The 19,796-nt window shown below is 42.8% G+C and overlaps 2 protein-coding genes and 1 pseudogene across 3 annotated transcripts in view; 1 reads left to right on the plus strand and 2 right to left on the minus strand.

Moving 5' to 3' along the window:
• KFase (kynurenine formamidase) overlaps nt 1-5,905 on the plus strand; it is a 65,892-nt gene extending 59,987 nt beyond the window's left edge. Inside the window, exon 5 of the mRNA XM_055073647.2 lies at nt 5,597-5,905. Coding sequence (XP_054929622.2) covers nt 5,597-5,728 — 132 coding nt within the window. The 3' untranslated portion in view covers nt 5,729-5,905. The remainder of the gene's footprint in view (nt 1-5,596) is intronic.
• The window catches only part of plx (PTB_TBC1D1_like and TBC domain-containing protein plx), an 81,134-nt gene continuing 61,341 nt past the window's right edge, over nt 4-19,796 (minus strand). For both annotated transcript variants that reach the window (XM_050184099.3, XM_050184098.3), the window contains 6 exons: nt 16,369-16,524; nt 14,023-14,174; nt 12,779-12,871; nt 11,067-11,226; nt 9,203-9,540; nt 4-3,740 (listed from right to left, as the gene is read on the minus strand). In XM_050184099.3, coding sequence (XP_050040056.1) covers nt 3,426-3,740; nt 9,203-9,540; nt 11,067-11,226; nt 12,779-12,871; nt 14,023-14,174; nt 16,369-16,524 — 1,214 coding nt within the window. In that variant the 3' untranslated portion in view covers nt 4-3,425. The remainder of the gene's footprint in view (nt 3,741-9,202; nt 9,541-11,066; nt 11,227-12,778; nt 12,872-14,022; nt 14,175-16,368; nt 16,525-19,796) is intronic.
• LOC140217043 (uncharacterized) lies at nt 5,982-8,273 on the minus strand (annotated as a pseudogene).

The following is a 19,796-nucleotide window of genomic DNA, read 5'->3' on the forward strand; positions in this document are numbered from 1 at the left end:
CAGTTTCTTGTTTTGTGTTTTTTTTTTTAATACAATGACGAACTTGATTTTTGTAACCAGCAACTGATAGCCTGTATCAACAGCAACAACAAAGACAACACATAACAGCCTCAAAAGCACCACAATACAAGAATCGAGATTACGCCCCCGGTCTGCTGTAAAGCCCAGCTATACCACTGCTGCATGTAAAGTGAAGGGAACTGCCCGGCATTGGCCTTGGATTTTGCAACACAACCGTTGGCAAAACTAAGGCACCACTCCGAGCAGGCTGCAAATGCCAGACGGCACAGTGCACACCCTACTCTAAGTCAGGCCTTGCGTGCGAAGTCCCAAATGAAGAACTGCCCTTAGCGTGAAGTGTGGCACTAGTTCACAGAATTTAAAGAAGCCTTTGAAGCAAGTAAGCACACACTTTGCATAAAAAGCTTTATCACTACTAGCTACCTGTATGCCAGCTTGCAGCACTTCGAAAGTATGTAGCAGGACTGGACGAGGAACGTGCACTACAGTAATACATATATAACAGTAGCAGCCAATCATATCGGCTGCAAGTAATGATTCTTCTGTATGATACAAATAGGAGACATGCCGTTCTTTTTTTTTTTAGCAAACTGGCTACCTTGTTGATAAGCATCCATATATGAGATGCTCTGAGGTGAAGTCCACATAAGCCACTCAGATTACTATACTATTGCTGTGCCTCTCCAAGTTGTCGTATGTATACATAGATGGCATATGTTTTTCTTCAAAAACAAAGAGCTTAACTTGCAACAAAACAGCAATAAAAAAAACTACAGTTCACAAGTCAATTTGACAAACATAAACGAGAACATTCAAAGTTTTCAATGACAGCTGCTAACTTGCTGTGTAGATTTCTGCTGTAAATGAAAAGCAATAAACAAATATAACAGGCCTTAGCCCCCACTTTGTGTTAGCACATATCTATTTGAATTCAGTGTTACATTGCTTTCTTCCAGAGCTAAAACTCAACGGAGAGAGTAGAGAGTAGAAATGAGTAGAAAGAGAGTAGAAATGGCCCTTCCCTTGGCTTATTACTCTGATTTCCCACTCCGCAAGACTGCCCATAGAAAACAGAAATAGTCTCGTTAGTTGGTACTTGCCTTTAACTAATGCAGAACGTTAACAGGTCTGCAAGCTTGTCTGAAACTGAGGCTTTACTTTACAAGAACCTGCTATAATAGGTACACACAGTACCTGCTTCCAAAGTCACAACTCTGAACAGATTGCCGAGCAGAAGATAATTAGTAAAAAAGTCAGTTTATAAAAAAGGTGTTGCAGAGGTGCGCAATGTGCAATGATTTTGATATAAGATGTTTTTTCTTCTTCTTTTCATTCAAGATTATGTGCCTGTCCATATTCTTTATGACACAACTGCTATACCTCTAACATATGACTATGAGAGTGCAAGTTTGGTACCAGGGTAGGAAGACAAATGTGATAAGCCCCCTTTCCTAATAGTGACTAGCACCAGAGGGCATGCCAAAATGTGGCAAAACAAACCCAAAGGGATATATTGTGGGACATGTACAAGACCGCGGGATATATCGTCTGTCAGACAACACAATGCTAGCTGCCGTTTCCTGCTGGCTCTAAAACATTAAAAGAGCTGCCCATGCAAACATACACAGCACAAATGCAATCGGGTGCCGTTAATTAGTGCCCGCACAAGCCATTACTCTTATAATAGAACTGAGAAAGACTGAAATAAGCAGTAACCTGTATGTGCATCACACAAACCACAGCGCCCTCTTGCAGCTCTGACTAGGGGACTTCCTGACAGTGGCTGTCATATAGCAGTGACAACAAGCTTCTGCCAGTGCCCTTAACCACGTCACTGCTTTGCTTCCTGAAGAACAACAAATACAGAGCAAAATTACGCTCAATCTCCAGCAGCTACACCCCGTTTTTTTCCCTTTTTTTTAAACACCGATTCTAAATCTCATTAAAAATACAATTAACATGAGCTTTTACTGGAATTCCCACTCAAGCTGATAAATTATAAGCCCTAACTATAGAAGCCGTCTCAACTTCACAGAGGAATCTTTGCTCCAGCGGAACTGTTGTCTTGAAGCCTCTGCGCTAATTGAACTTGGGGCATGCAGTTGTTCATAAATCGAGACCTAAAGTAACATCATCTAGTCATCTTACATTAGTTGCCTCTACATCATTTCAGTCACTGAAGCTCTTCTTTCTAAGAGCCTGTGCTGACAGCAGTTGCGCTGTATTCAGCAGCTGATCCATCAGAGACATGGCCGCCAAACTTTACAGATAACTTCTCTTAAACCCAGCCCGCATCAATGTACAGCCATTCTGCATTTTATAGGGTACAATGGCACAGCATGTGTTGCATGAGGTTGATTTGTAAACTGATGTACTGTGAACTTCTGTACTTTGAGGCACTCCTATCACAGTGAGACCAGCTCCCGTATTGCCCATGCCACTCGAAAATGACATTACTGTCCCTTTCTGTTGCATGCTGGCTGCACTAACTACCCATTTAGCACAAAATGCTTTCCTTTTTTTTCTAAATAAAAAGAAAGCTCACTAAATTTAGGCCTGATGTGGCTCAACGTGCAGTCTTATTAATGGGAGCCACAAAGAGAAATCTTGTGATACATTACTTCAACACTGATTTAGACTCACTTATTATTGTTCATAACTCATACGAGCTTAGCAGAAAAAGGAGAGGAAGGTGAGGACTGTAAGGTAGCAGCTGACATCTTTTTCGTTGCACTTTCACTTCAATAACAATTTTTTTTAACGATTTCACCACATAAAAATATAAAGTTTGACAAACATAATCTGAAAATATATTTCCAATCATAATCGAAGCACATGACTTTATGTCTGCCTATTAGGAGTCAACATTACTGTGACCTAAAACACAACCAAGATACTCAAACAAACAGCACATCCCTCTTGCACCCTTCTGTTTAACACGCTTGCTTTATGCTTACGAGTGAGATCGTATAGGGGCCCATTGCGCGTGCCAGTCGCTAAAAAATCTTCCACTTGTAGTCATGACTCATAGTACACAAATCAACATAGATGAGCTAGAAATGAAGGAAAGAAAGTGTGGGCATGCGCTTTCTTAATGTTCTTAGCCTGGTAGCAAGAACTTTGTACAAGCTACTTCCCGAGTTGTCCGAACTATCACTCTATAATGATGCTTTGTAACCTCCCATGCATCACTGTAACGGCTAAAGCTAACACCAAACAAAGAAACTGTGAGAGTAGTCTTTTGCACAGAGAAATATGGTGAAAGCTTGCCTTTCTGGATAGCATATCCTCTGTCACAATTTAGATCATAAAGCAACAATCTACATACATAGGTCACTCATCAATGGCTTAACCTCTTCACATGCAGTCCAAAGCACTGGTGGTCTCAGCATAGCCGCTGCCACTCAGAGGCCGTCACAGCCATCGGCGCGAGGCGGGCACCACTCTTCGTCTTCCGGCAATGGGCCCTGGTCACCAAGCCGGCGCACGAGCTGCGCGATGTCATCGTGCGTTTCCCCTGAAGCTCCGAAGCTGAGCGACCGCGCATTGCGCTCATCTGCAGACTCTAGTCGATCTAGCCGGTGGCGCAGCGCTGCATTGCTGTGCAGCAGTACATCCCGCTCGTCTTCCAGCTGGCGGATGCGTTTCTCCAAGTGTTGCACCGTACCTTGATAAGAGCTCACTGAGGCCTCGAGGCGGCTCACATTGTTGTTTGCCACCTGGGAGTGAAGCAATACGCAGTGCAATGAAATAACATCTACTTCAGCAAAGTCTTTAATAGGGTTAGTTCATGCTTCATCTTGATGAATCAACGTGAACAGGCAGCAACACAAGAGATGGAAGCACAGAAGATACACAGTGCTGTGCACGTCCTTGCATCCCTTTAGTTGAGAGTGACCATCTGCTTGTAACCTATATGTAACCTAGATTTTAGCCCTGCTCTCAGGGTCACTCTCAGGGTCAGGCTAAACATACATGTATACAAGTACACAACAAAGTAGACAGAGGTACAGCTGTTACCACAGCTAACTGGTAGAAAACTGGATGCATCACCTGGAGGTTGTGGTTTCACCAGCCTAACGAAGGGAAGTTGTAAATTTAACTGACCTACAATTACAGTTAAACCTTGATATAACGAAGTCGGTGAAATCGGCAATTTGCTTCGTTATATAGAAATTTCATTCAATTTATTGTAGGTTGTAGGTTTTATTGGAGTTCCCTGTTCCCTAATTTGCCTTATGCTTTCCTAGGATTTATTGTCTGCTGGCCTGACATTGTGTTACTTGAGTAAAAAATCGAGCCCCTTTGTTTCTCTTACTCTTCCAACTAGCAGTAAGTTATCCAATCATGCAGATGCCAGTACCATGCATTCCAAGCCAAACATGACCAAGAGAGTGGCACCTGTAGTGAGATTAATTACAGTCTTCCATTATGCAGTGCTGTGCAGACCATCAAAATTGTGAAATTAAAAACTATCACATGCCAAAATTTTAAAGGAGTGTTTCCAAACAAGAAAAAGGAAGCTGTATCACCACACACCTCAACAAAAGCAAATGATATTTAAGGGAACAATGCCCATGTCGTCAGTATTCTGCCTTGGCCAAGAACAAATCACCTCTTGCTATGTGCCCAAAGTCCGTTATGGCATGCCTCAGCCTTTTGAAATATTCACAGCATTCTAGCACATATCACACATGAGCTCATAGGAGACGAGGTAGGAGAGAAAAATCGTCTTAATGTAGCAATGTTTAAGTAAATCAAGTAAATCTGTCACAGAAGCCACTTTTATGATTCTCTTCAACTACTGCCAGCGCTGTAGACGTACTCACATCATATCATCTTTTCTCTTCATTATCCAATTTTATGATCACAAACGTACAAAAGTACTCAAAAATGAAAACTAATTACTGTTACGCGCTATAACTACAGATTACACCTTACGATGAGAGTCTGGAATGGCACATCAGTACACCACTGTGGTCATAGGTACTCCTAGCAGACCCCCAATAAAAGCTGCAGTTCTGACTGCATTCAATTTTTGGAAGAGCAAACATCATTTTCTCTTTTTGCAACAGTGCTTGGTAACGCAAAGCTTGGGTGCTTGTCATATCTTATTTGTTTCTTGAGTCCATGTCCTTTTTCATGCTATTGATCTGTCAGTTTGTTTACAAGAACTTCTCGCTGGGCTAGTTGGTGCATTGCTACACAGTCACTGCTACACTGGCCATATTTCTTAGTACAAGCTGTAAAACTAAGAAAACATTTCGATAAGCAAAACTACAAAAACAGAATGCCTGCTGGCAAGTAAAAATAGAACACCACCAGTAATGCTCTCGATTACTTTCACATGCATCGGCACTGGACACGAGGCGATTACAAGCAACAGCATTATTGGCACTCTACCAAGTTAAGACCACTGATCTTAAAGGGCCCTTCACCAGGTCTGGTCATTCTGAGCTGATAAGCGCCGTGCATACAATGTGCTAACGATCATGTCTGCTAAGTATTACATTGTTATGCACCGTGGAAAGAGCTGAAATTTCAAACTGAACCCCATTTGCCCTTTTCCTCACAGGCACTGCGCTCCCAGCTGGAGAGTCAACATATATCGCACAAGTGTCCCCACGTACATTGCACTGCTGTGACATCGCTTGTAGTGACATGTGACTTCGATAATTATTCAAGGCAACATCTGTTATGTGTGTAATCTGATGCTTCAACAGGCAAATTAAAGTTTGGAGAAATAATAAAACACACAAACAGAATATCTGCATGTTCTTGTTTAACTTCACAATGCAGCAAGGTAGATGTGCTTCCGTTTCATCTGCTTGTTCCCATGTTGTGCAGTCGCATGTGCAGGCAATAAAGGTATGTCAATTTCTACCATCTTTCAGCGTGTGATCATGCTATATGAACCGCTTGTGTCTGCCTCAGTATTTGCATAGCACTAGCTTATACCAATAGTCAGGTGTTCTCGTGCGCAGCGCACAAAATCGCGTGCTGCGCGATACAAGACAAACACAACAGCTGGCGTGCGACGCCGTCAGCAGAAGTGCGCCGCGTAGCAAGAAAGTGAGTAAAAAAAAAGTGAAGGCAGGACCCGTGAGGTATGCATCACGCGATCCTCGAGCTCCGGTATGCTAGAACTCAGGGAAGGAATTTCGCTTGTGGAGGCTAGATGGCGCAAGTGGAGAGAATGTCTCTCTTGGCAGTGGCTCTCGCCTCTAGAAATCATGGGGTACGTGGCACTGAAATATTTCTATCTTGGCTATTAATGAACCAATTTGAAAAATTATTATGGCAGAACGCTTCCTAGAGGGCACATAACAAGTTCCAGCGTATAACCGAAATTGCCTATGTGGCCTGGTGAGAGGCCCTTCAATGCAATATTTGAAGTCAGTCATCTGAGCATAACCGGTTTCAGACATCCAAAAAGCTGATGCTGCTACTTTCTGCATCGTAATGAATTCTGGACAATTTCCCTACAGAAACTGAAACTGATCTGTGAAATAGTGCAACTGCCATGCCTTTAGCACACGCCCACGAATGATGCGGCATTTACGCTTCACCATCTCATGAGCATGAAGCAAGCGTCCTCATCAAGCTGTGATCTCGGTGAAACGCTGTGGGCTCGCATGCTGGCTTTTCTGGAGGCAGCGCATGTGGGCTGATCGTGCCTGCTCAAAAGTGCCAATCATCTTGCCCAAGGTGACGATTAATATGCTGTGACCACACTGATGCGTCCCCGACAGCGTCCTATATGAGAGGATGGGAAAAACAACTTAAACTCTCGGCTCACCTCTGCTGCACGAGGCCACAACAAAGTGACAGCAATCAATCGAGCAATTGCACGCAAGCGGTGAAAGGCAGAAAGGAGGAGGGAAGATAAGAGGAGAGCGGCAGCCCGGTGCGGCGCCTGGCTCGGCTTCCAAGCTGCCGCCAGGCGAAAAGTGAGTGCAAGTGATTCGGCTGAAGCTGCCCCATAGCCTTTTTTACTAGTATTTTTGAAGCTGAAGTTGAAGACTGAAGTTTGAGACTGTTGCTTCTTTTTATCTGTTTATACTATTCAATATGCTACCCACATGAAGTGTGGTAGTGGCTTTGTTTACTAGGGCTGAGCTTCGAATAAAAATTTTAACACAATTGGTACCTTTTCATCAATTTATTATTTAATAAGTCTGATTTGGGAATTATCGGAAATAATTTAAGCTGGTAATTTGTCACAATACAAACACACTGAAGAAAAAGAAATCTATGCTATCTGAATTGACAGTTGTATTTATTATTATTACTTTAACGACACTGTGTGCAAACGGACATTCAAGCATGTCAAACTCAGTCAAACGCAATCACAGGTCTAGCTGCAGAGGCAAAGATGCTTTTTAACATTCTTTGGCAATAGATAGTTAATTTGCTTGTTAGCATTCGTGCCATGCTGCAGAGACGACGCGCTCATGCGGCGTTGACCTTGCCGGGACATGCATCAGTTTCCTTATAACTGCTGTTATGTCTGGGACAAAGGAGCCCTTCACTTTCCGTTGCTACAGTGGCCCTAGTTGTCGTCAGTTACTTCCAGCAGCGAGCGATATAACACTTGACTTGGTGCCATTTCCTCATCATTTGCCATTTAAAATGAATAATTTCACTCTTTTTATAGAAGTACATGGGGTCTGTTTGACCATTTATTCATTAGGTAGCTTCGAAAGCCATTCCCAAACATTCTCCCAACAGTCTTTGTCTATGCATGCGAGGCTCTGGAACTTTAGAGCAAGACAAGTAGCTAGCTCGGAGTCATCTTATAGTGCTGCTACATAAGCATAACAGACTAATTGCAATAAAAAAAATAGTAGCAATCAAAACTTTAAACAGTTAATCGGAAGGTTAATCGATCAATTGCCCAGCTCTAGTGTTTACTATTAGCAATACACTCTGACCTTTTTAAAATGAAATTGCAGGGGAAGCTGAAATTACTTTGTTATATCAATGACTTTGTTATATTGACTACTATTGCTCTTAACTGCAGTATAACTTACAGTACAACTTTAAATGCACAAAGAAGACTACGGCTCCACAGCCCACCATATCGTTGCGTAGACAAATATGCGATGAAATTTTAATAAAACAACAGCAAGAGATTCTCCGGCGTAAGCAGCATGCAACTTTTTAGCACCGGTTGCGACAGCCTTTATAATAGCCTCCTCCTGTTTCAGTGTGATGGTCTTTCACTTCTGCTTTACACTTGGCTCACTCATACTGTCGTGAAGCAGGCGAAACAATGACATGGTCAAAGGGAACAACTAGCACACTACAATGCGAACGAAGTCCGTCATGTTCGAGCAGCATGTAGCACACAAGGTACGGCGACTGGGGCGGTACTGGGCGACCTCCATGACTCTTAGCGAAAGTTTCGCTGTCGCAAGAGTTTGTGAAACCGTCGAAGTACATGGCTGACAGAGCTTGGCATAGCACCATAAATAATGTCGGCCATACACAAGGACACATTCAGCCAGTGAAAGCGAAACGATCTTATTCTCCCCTCTCTCGCAGCCCCGCAGGTGCCACAATCCTGCTGTGTGAGCATGCCGGCTTGGCTTGGCCGGCTCGTGGCGGTTTTGCACAATCTCGGAGGTCACGCCTAGCTGTGTCAGCCAGTGCAGTGTGCTTCAATGAGAGAGAGAAGTGCAGGCACTGGTATTTAGCGTGTAATGCATAAGCATCATCGTTTGATATGTGGATTGGCGCAGCTAGGTGTGGTCTCCAAGATTGCGATCCCTGAGGGTGCTCCTAGCCAGCTACATGCCTCAGTGAGAAAGAGGTGCAATAAGATAAGAGAGAAGTGCTGCTTTTGCACGGCTGCTTACAGCACATTCGATGCAGGAATGCTGAATTGCCGCGGCAAACAAGTGTGGAACTCGGCGGAAAGCAATCTGCTTAGTGCGCAACGGTCAGTATTTTTTGGTTTCACAGATAAACCTAGTTCGTTATATCCATTGCCAGAACAAATTTACTTAGCTAAAATGAGGTTTTGTATATATGTATCTCTATGGGGATTTCAAAAGGAAATACATTTATTTCGTTATATTCATTACATGACTATATCATGTCTCATTATAACGAAGTTCAAGTATATTGTTTCAAACCATGCCCAAGTATAGAACTATCAGTTTTGTAGCAAGCATACCTGAAGCTGTTCCAGAAGCTCCATATTCTGGCGTCGCAGAGCACGGTTTTCTTCGAGGTCAGCTGATGAGACGCCAGGCCTCTTGGGTGTGTAGACCATCTCCTCTTGCAAGAGGTGGTACTCAACCTGGTAGGACACCAGCTCCTCGCCCAGGTCCAAGGAGAAGATGCCTGAGACTATGCTCTCCATGGTGGGTGCATCCAGTGCTGGCAGGGTGTTCTTGAAGCACTCCATGATGGACTCAAAGCTATTGCAGCTCATTAGTGTATCCGCAAAGTGTGACAGAAGAGACAAGGCTGCTTTGAACACGGCCTCCATACCCTGCAGAAACACAGCATCTGCCCAGCCCCCAAAGAGCAAGTGTTTACAGGGACATTTCAAAATCTCACCATAAAAGGCCAACTGCCGTGAAATTTCAGACCACGTATAAAGCCACTCCTCAGATAGTGTAGATATGGAGCAGACTCAGTGCAAAATTTTAGGTTTAAGGTATGAGTGGATGCATCATGAAAAGCTTGCATGAATAGACATCTTTGATAACTAAACTGATAAAATATGCCGCCATTACCACTTGCCAGAAATGGTGCGGAACCTGAAATGTTAAGAACTAGCGTGGTGCCTAGGCATGACGTCCGAGATTGGGTGGCACCCACGGCACACTGAAAATCTCGGAGGTCATGTCCTGAAATTCGCATTATATCCGCTGACCACCATGCACCCATGTCAACTGCTAAAATGCTATTTGGTGGCTGTCAATAAAATTGTTAGACAATCACCAGCCCTGCAGCTTTGCTGAGATTGCTTTAATAGTACTTTATATACTACTCAATGATAACCAATTCAGCCAAAGTTAAATGTTGCAGTTGGTTTTTAGAAGGCCAGAAAAAGTATGCACAGTATATGCATGAATTCACAAAACAGTCACAGCGATTTCTATGGTATTTTGCAAGATCCTTATGCAATTTGTACCGAACCTGTAATGGCCTTAGAATGACCTCACAGTTCATGCGTATGAGCTTTCCGACACCACTGCACTGGTTCACCAGCCTGAGTGTCACTTTGGTCACACTGAATGCTCAGCGTGTCTACAGCAGCATTATGAGCCAGAAAAAGAGTGATATTTTGTTTTTGCATCCTCAATCAATCCTTGCCTTTCAATACAGTGTGCGCCAGTAGGAAATAATATTCAAAAGTTATAGAAAGCACACACTGGGGCTCTTCAGCTCCTATCTCTTGGGGACAGGGGGACAATTCAGAATGGCTGCACATTTTGCAGATGCATTCTCTTGCACAGCAGAACATGAGTATGCTTAGCATTATCGTAGTCTTCATATTACCGGACGTCAAGTAAGGCAAAGTACTAGTAGATGAAGCCTACCTGGCACATTTCGCTTACTATACTGTGAAGTACCGTGTTACATTCATTTTGACAACTGTCAACATTTCAGGAATTGCTCCGTGAATGCACATATTTCAGAAATAAAGAAAATATCAGTGATTCTGTCATCGTGCTGCGTTCGCTTACTGCTCTGTGCTCATGCTACTAATGCCACAGAACCTAAAATATTTAAGAGGAACTCAGCTATTTCTACATGGCTAAATGCCATGCCACAATGCATAATGTTCCCAAGGGTCGAGGGCTCCACTCCCAACAAAGATAGTGGGTTCGAGTGCCTTAATTACCTACCTTAATTCAATGTGCCTTAATTAACTTTGCCTTTATTAACACCAAAGGCCGTGGGTTCAATGACTTTTTGGGCCATCAGGTGTTGCGCCAGTGCTGACAACTATGCCAGATTTTCCGCCTCGTGAGCCAGATAATGCTTTCACATTAAAACTTGTTCACTCATGCTGAAACCCATACCGAAGAGCCTAGAGACGAATCCCAGAGGAAACTGAGAGGCAAACAGCGTGAGGAACCAGGGCGCAGCATAGAGAGCCGGAGCAATGTCAAAGTGGTCCAGGTGCTGGTACAGCTCTCGTTGACGACTGTACAGCAGTCGGCACAACTGGTACAGCTGCACCTGTAAAAGCCATAAACATATACATGTGACCGCATATCCTTAATCCTATGACATTACAGGGCAATCCACACATAACAATACTGTCGTGTCACAGGCAACATATAGGCCTTCCCGTATGGGTAAACTAACAAAATATTTAAAAGGTGCAAGCCCTATATTTGGCAAACACATGCTCACAAAATGAGAGAACGGCCTAGAGGTTGCAAGATACCATAAAGCTGCAGTGTAAAGCAGCCACTATATACCAGCTGTGCGAGGTATCTGAGAACACAGCTTTAGACTGTAATGTAAAATTAAATCAACAATCTGAATATAATGGTCTAGGTGCTCAACTTCACCTTCATCAACCCCTCTGTCACCTATCAAGCACATTTGTTCCAGGTAGAAGCCTCCATCCTGATACAGAAGATGAAAATGCATACAATACTAGTTTCCGTAGCACATGTCAAGAGGCATCGTGCCATATGTGGCACTGCCAGAAGGGAAGTGCTGTTTTAGGCAGCTGAGTTTGTCCAACATGCCAACATGACATGCAACCATGGAAATCACTTCCAAGCAACTCCAGGTGGCAAAGCCAATAGTCAGACTCTCAGTGCATGAGGACATTATGCCTACATGATGACTTTATGTCCTCTTACACAACCTGTGCAGTCAAAGAGTGGCTAGCTGTTAACTTGTATGACCATGTCACAGCTGTCATGGCTTCTGCCTCATAAGTGCACTCTGACTGCTTGCTGAACGGCATTTCCTCCCGTGCATGCAAATCTCCAATTTCCCTCGGACATTGAGAAGCTAGCTTTTCTGCCATGCTGAGTTGCCTGGTGGCTGAGCTCACAAAATTTTGACATGCAAATTGTTGGGGGGGGAAATTCTTTCATTATATTCAAAAGCTGGTTCCAAATATATTATGTTATAAAGTGACATGCTTGCTCAAACAGGTAATAAAACAAAAACTTGCATTACTATCCAGCAAATATAATCTCATGAAGGGAGCGCCACAAACAATACAGCCATTATCTTGCCAAAGCTGACTAGAAAGAACCCACAATTATGAGTTGACAAACGCAACCACAAATAGATGAAAACTGCAGTCTTTCTGCAGAATATATAACCATGAGCTGAAAAAGTTGTTTGCACTATCAGCTAAGTCTACTAGTAAAAAACATTTTCCAGAGGTAAGATGCATTCTCAGTAATATGTGCAGGTGCAACCTTTACCTCGAAAACAAATAGAAAAGAAAGAAAGAAAGAAAGAAAGAAAGAAAACAAAGTTAAAATCTGCCCATTTGCAGAAATAGAACCAAATCAATATAGTATCCAAAATTTCCAGAATGACTTCTACAAATCCAATCCTAGCCATTGGTAACATGGTGACGTTCCCCTTTGTCAAATTTGTTATTCACAACTGCATCATCTAGAAGCCCAGAGTTAGACTCCTGGCTTAGCTTTGTTGTATTACTTCAGAACAAGTGATTGGGCACATTAGAGAAGATGCTGTGAGCTGCAACCTAACTGTCATGCCCAAAACACTTCAGACTTATGAGCAAAGCTACCTGTAATGCACCCATATCTTGCTTGTATTGTCGCCGCAGCCCCAAGTGGAATAGAAGATGCTTCATCATGCCAAAGGCTTGCTCCTCAGTCATCTGGAACGTAAACATTCCCATATGCATTATTAGCCATGCATGCAACACTGTAATCATTAGACCTCTAACAAGACATAGGCACGGTCAAATTGCAGCTGTACATTGTTGCAATGAAACTATCACAATCAAGTGCACTGATCGCTTGTGGCACCTTTAAGACATTTTAAACAGTGATAAGCAGCAGCAGCTGTGGGTAGCGATGGTTCCTGAGCACCATGCTCCTTTGCACTTATTTGCAAGTACTATTGGGCACAAGGACCTACCATAGCGCCATCTGCTGCTAGCACCCGAGTGACGTGGCAAGTTGGATCACGTGTGCGTCTGTTTTGGCAGTGGCAGATACTACTTTTTATGTCATATAGGGCGTGAAATTTCAGCCTGCTGTAGCAATTATTATTACACAAGAGGGTATCTTCTTTGAATTCAGTTGTTTTAAGCATAGTTTGACAAAAATCTTGTTTTTTCCCATGCTCTTGCATCAAACTTTGCTTTGTATACTGCCTACACTGCAGGTGTACTCTGTGAAAATGGGCAGATATGGTAGCTTCTCCAGAATGTGAGTACTCATCAGAAAACCCGTTAGCTGGCTTTTAAAGCAAACAATCTATATGCATAAAATCACGGGACTTGGCCCTCAACAGTGACGCATGCAAATGCGAAAAGGGATGCACACTTGAAATTAGAGTGAAAAACGACAGTAACACAGGGACATAGGATGAGCACTGTGGTACCAACACAGTGCTCGTTATGTGTCCTATTTTGTGTAGACATTGTTTCTTGCATTGACTTTAGGTATGCATATATTCTAACCAGCATGGCTTTCTACTCTACGGGAAAGAGTCACGCATCTGTCATGTGAGGCTAGTGTGGGACAAACGATCAAAGCTTGATAATTCAAACTCGACGGGGACCAAAGATTTGTTTGAATTAAACGAAGTTCAAATTAACAGAAGCTCACTGAATGGAAGACTTACGTGCAGAGCTGAGTTAGGCAGCACATGTGCACCGAGCTAACACACGAGTGACACGTTTCGAAAAGTTGGCTTCATGGCAGCACGTGCGTGCTGCCGTACAGCCACACTTCTAGGCAAAATTTTCACTGCTGCAAAGCTGCGCTAAACTCGCATTAAAAAAAAGGCATCCCAACTCACATGGAGCAGAAGCACACCCGAAACGAAGCTGAGTCCTTGGCAGTAGCCCACTTGTGGGTCAAGCAGCGAGTATGCTTTGAGCAGGTTATACAGTGATAGCTGGCCGGCTCCTAGGCTGTCACGGTAGAATGGGTGGCTGGGGAATGTCCGCCCTGCACAACATGTGAACAATCAACGACTGTGCAGCTTCTGTGCCATTGTCATCTGCTTCAGCCCTCGCACATCATACCAGTCACGTGGCCACCTCATAATGCCTAGGAATAATGGTCCGCTCAGCTCAAGTTTAGTGGTCACCCTTGGTGACTGAAGGGAGCACTTTAATTCCTACTGTACTCATGTTGTCAGTGAGAAAATACATGAGGTTAGTAATAAATTTACTTTTACTAGCTGTCGAAATGCATTTTGTTTCATAATATGTCATGCATAATTAATATAATAATATATAATATATAATATATAATTCATAATACAATAATTCGTAACAATATTTGCTTCTGGTTCAAGCACCACTTAATCTATTTCAAGTTCGTCCCTGCAATACTGTCTGCTCAGGTACCTGACACAACCATTGCTCGGGCAAACCGGTATTTTTCCAGTGACATATTGATTTGGCTGCTTTTAGCTCATGAAGGTCACTGCACACTCATTTCTCTCTGATTTTACAAGTTACATTGCCAGTTTCTAGCAAGTTGCTGTGTAGGATGTGTAAAGTGACCGTGTATATAGGGTGTCCTAACTGTCATGCACCAAGATTTAAATATACGCAAATGTCAGGTAGTAGACAGAATCAAGGTAATGTTGATTGCTGCCGCTTGGAGATGTTAAGATTATCTTTTTGCGTTCTGTCTAATTACATAATTAGTCTTAATTAATTAATCAACTTTCCAAAAATTATCATTAGATGAAAAGTGTCAATGGGAAAATTGTAGAGCGACATGAAAAACTCCCGATACAGATTTTGTTGCCCTGTATGCGCTACATAAAAGTGTTTTTCTGAGTGTGAAAGAAGCCCGCAAATACACAGGCCAGCAAGGCGGCAATTTTGCATGTACAGTAAACTCTCAGTTGTATGAACGTCGGTTTATCGAATATTTCAGAATAACGAACTTTTTAAAAATCCCCGGCAGTTTTCTTATAGATTCTATGCAAGAATGTTTCATTTAAACGAATTTCGGAAAATCCATATTTCAGTTCAACGAAGTTTTGTGCCCTGCACTGAAGGCGCAACCCATGCCCAGCCCTCATCAAACCGCCGCTGCAGCAGCAATATAACGTTGCTGGTGCTACAGCACCCCTGGGGCAAAGCGGCGGCGCGGAAAACAAACGGCAACAAGGCATGGCCTCCAAGATTGCCTGCACAAAACAAGCAAGCATGTAATCTCGGAGGCCATGAAGAAAGTAACATCGCTGGCGCTTACAACGCCGCCAGAGCAAAGCGGCGATCTGTCACACCCCAAACCACGTGGTGTGTGATTTTCTGGAGAATCTGGAGATTGTTTTGAGTGTTCGTCCTGAAGAAGAAGAGTGCAACGAACAAGAGGCAACTGCCGAGCCAGTTTCAAGCCCTATAACTCTAGCTGAGGTTGTAGGGTACATTGGAAAGTTGAGAGACTTTGTGTCTCAACAGCAAGCTGTGCCAGAAGTGTACAAAAACATTGACTCTTTGGACAGTTTTGTTACTTCCTGTGCTTTAAAAGTACAAGTGCAGAAGCAGATTACAGATTTTTTTTTTCCAAGTGAGAAAGGCAGCATTATAACTGTTATGAACATTGTACTTGTCGATATGTACAAATTCCATTTCACACATTTCTAACACTATGAATGCCATGTCTTTTGCTCCATGAATTGCACTTCAAACTTTTGATTCTGTATGCCATGTCTTATGTTGGTCTAGTGAATATTCAGTTAAGTGAACTTTCAGTTAAGTGAACTATTTCCTTCGGGCCCTTGAAGTTCACTCAAGTGAGAGTTCACTGTATTCGTGGCCTTCATTCACACTGGGAAAAACACTTTTACGTAGCATGTATTGAGCAACAGAAAGCTGTATCGGCAGTTTTTCATGTGCTGTACAATTTTCTCAATGACACTTTTCATCTAATTATAATATTGGAGAAGTTGATCAATTAAGATTAATTATGTAATTAGGCAGAATGCAAAAAATAATATGAGTACCTCCAAGTGACGGCAAACAACATTACCTTGGTTCTGTCCAGGTGCAAGGCATTTGCACATTTTTAGATCTTGGTGCATGATAGTTCGGACACCCTGTATATTTTGGCAGCTGTAGTATGGTGTGCCAGAAACTGCTGTGTCCATTACAAAAGTGTAAGGAGTAAGTGTAATCACCAAGGTCAATGAGGATGGCATGCTGGTGAGTTGTCAGCTGGTTCAGTAGCTGCTCGTAAGTCGTCGAGGAGTCGATCTCAGTAACAGGCGACGATCGGAGCTGGTACTGTTCAGCCAAAAGGAGCCAGATCTCACCACGTCGATGCCTCGGCACACCTGTAAGGCAAGACACTGAGAACTGTGAACAGTGCTCCTGCTAAGCAACTCAAGATGCAGTGCCTTCCTAAGCACTGTGCAGCAAATGCTAAGCAACAAAGGAGCACTGCAGAACAGTCACAGAGCCTGTGGCAAGCGAGGTTTCCCCAATGATGCAGAATTTCTGTGTAATAAAAAAAAAATCGAGTTAGAGTATTCTTATAAACTCAACAAATGGATCAAGTCAGCTTGGCTGGCAGAAACTTTCCAGTGGCTTGGGATGAGCAAGAGGGTGGTTCGGCTGACTCAGCGTGCATGTGTAGGGTTGGCTGTCTTAACCTAACTTACCAGGAAAGATACACAAAAACACTGCCAAGTATAGTCAGCAGTGTGTAATGAGCACAGAGCAACTGGAAACTTGGCTTGTTATGTTCTGTTGTCCTGCCTCCATGGTGGCCGTTGCTATGTCATCAGCCCACCGGAAAAGGAGTACATAAACACAATTCATTCGAGGTATACCAACCAAAAATTGTGACTGGATTCCCTTACATTGCGATTGTCTAAATGGAACTGATAACTAACACCTACATGATGCTCTTTCTTGTGCACCAGCGTCATAAAGTACATCACGTTGAATTTGTAACTATGCTGCGACTACAACATTATTATTATTACTATTATTTATTTATTTATTTATTTATTTATTTATTTATTTCACACTTCACAATGCTGCAGGCTTGACCACCAGGCAACTAGACCTTGCAGAAAAGTCACTCACTCGACACACTATTGGAATACAGACGCACATGTGTACAAGGGAGGGCGGTTGTGTGATTAAGCGAAAGTGAAATGAATGTAATAAATGTAACACCATAGCAAAGGTTTCCAATTACTTCCTTCACTACTACAACTCGCATAATGCTCAGCCCTACCACCGCAAACGCAGCAACTCCAGCCTGCACACATCTGGTTTCTCGGCCAACTGTACCGCAGTCCTGTCGACTGTTCAAACATTTCAGCAAGCTGCAATGGGCAACCCATTGCTGCAACATGAATCTGCTTGTGCACGTGCACATTGCTGCAGCATGGTGTAGCATTGTTGCAGCACTGCTACAGCACTGAGTAATGCTAATTTTATTTCGTGATTCATCATTAGTACAGAAGGAGGTCCCGGAGTTACCGAGTTTGAAGCCCACAGCTATGGATGCATAAGGAATCAATGGTTAGCATTAGAAGTGCAAGACATTTCTTTTTCTTTCTCTCACTCCTTCGTTATTCGTGCAAATATGGTATGTTTCACTCAGCCTCAAGCCACATCACCCTGCAAGTTGCAATAGACTGCTGCTCAATGTTGCTAGCAAGCAGGCAATAATACTCCAGCAAAACAGAAAATTGGGCGAGTTGGTGAAGGCTGGGCATTGTTTAATTTTACCGACAACTACCCAGGATGTGCCATGAGATTTTGCAACACTCCCCTGAGAAAATAACCATCAGTACATAAAGTTTCCTGCCATGCCAAAACGTGTATTACAGCGAAGATGCAATGCTAGTCAATGGTGCTGCATGGAGTAGGGACCAATCTTCAAAAATGATTCTATTGGCTAAGCCAAAAATTACTCCAGTTAAGCTCTCTGAAGCAAAGTGTTAGGTGATCTTCCATGGAATACGCAACCTTTCATATTTTTAGGTGGACCAGCTCAGTTCTGAAATTTATATCGGAAAATGTTAAAAAAATGAAATTTTTGCAACTTCGGAATCTAACATCTCGTAGTCAAAATATTATATGACAAAATATTATAGCTAATTATTTGGTCACAAGGCTGCCAGAAATAGGTAACAAGAACTTGTGGATAAACCTAAAGATTCTATACACTCTAAAAAAAGTTTACACCCTTTGGGGTGTATATACAACAATAATAGTCATCTGCCTTGCTTGCGTTTCCTTTCTTGAAAACGCCGCGCCTGCTACTTTCCTGTTGGCAATGCTATGTCATGCTGATAACGTGCATGCCGTCCGTTACTGGGAAGTACTGCGCTCGCAGCATTAAAGAAAGGGAATGCGGACAAGACAGATGACATTTATTGCTGTGTGGCAAGATACGACTCAAAGGGTGTAAACTTTTCTTAGAGTGTATAAGAAAATCTAACAAAAATGGACAAAATTTGCATTTTTGTCAGCATTAAAAATATATCAAAACTAAAGTCGGGACCTACAAAGGAGAGCGCATAGTAAAGCACAATCTTTCTAATGTATAGAGACAAAATTTCCACTTTTTCTGAAATAGGCTTCACCTTTTCGTGATTCTTTTTTTTTTTTCATGTACACCATGCGTTGCTTACATGAAGGATAGAATTCAAATAGCGCTCAGGCAGACAAATATTTTTTGCACAAATGTTTGGGAATAAATTTCTTCAGACCAAAAAAAATGTCCACAATTCTAAAAAAGAAATTGGAGAGGTTTGAGTTTCCAGCTGGTGTGCTTGGCATGGAATGACCCAGCATAGTTTGTAGTGGGAGCCCCTAGCAGAGACAGTGAACACCTAGGACTTGCCATTCACAAAGGAGACACTGGGCAGCCAAATGTAGAAAAGGGCATATGGAAAACAGAGGTCTGGTGTTGCCCATGTGAGCTACAGAACAGCAAGCCAAATAGGCTGTGAACAGGTGATAGAAATTATGTGAAGGCACACCTGTCCAATACCAGGAAAATTAATGGAACATCTGGACATGTGAGAATATGCAAAATAATAGGGCACTCAACATAAATTTGACACAACTTGCGACAGTAAAGATTATGAAAACCATCCAGAAATTGCTTGGCAGATGTCTATGAGCAGCTGACTCTATCTGTCGAGACATCTTACAAAACTGAGGCATGTCACAGGTGATCTCGGGTCTAGTGCATGGAGGTAGTGCAGTGCTCTTGCAAAATCACAAAGTATAAAAAATTGACAGCTCTGATTTTTGAACCAAACTTGGCGACCGCAGAATCTCAGTCTGGTGAGGGCTACAGGAAAAGTGAAAATAGACACAGAAAAGTGTACAAGCAGAATGCGAATGGCACAATGGCTCCAGACAGTGCAAAACTGCATGACTAGCAAGGTGACAATGTTTCTTGCCTGCTTTGAAAGCCTTAAAGACTGTCTGCCTAACACTTCCTCCGGTGAGAAATCTAACTCTGTCCACTGAGCTCTTTACTGCCAATGCTGCATTTTTCCATGACAGGTCCATGCTAGGTTGTCGTAAAACAGCAGTAAATCTTAGCCGGGTAATTCTCCCTTGCTTTCACCCG

Source organism: Dermacentor andersoni, chromosome 4 (assembly GCF_023375885.2).
Source record: "Dermacentor andersoni chromosome 4, qqDerAnde1_hic_scaffold, whole genome shotgun sequence".
NCBI lineage: Eukaryota > Metazoa > Arthropoda > Arachnida > Ixodida > Ixodidae > Dermacentor > Dermacentor andersoni.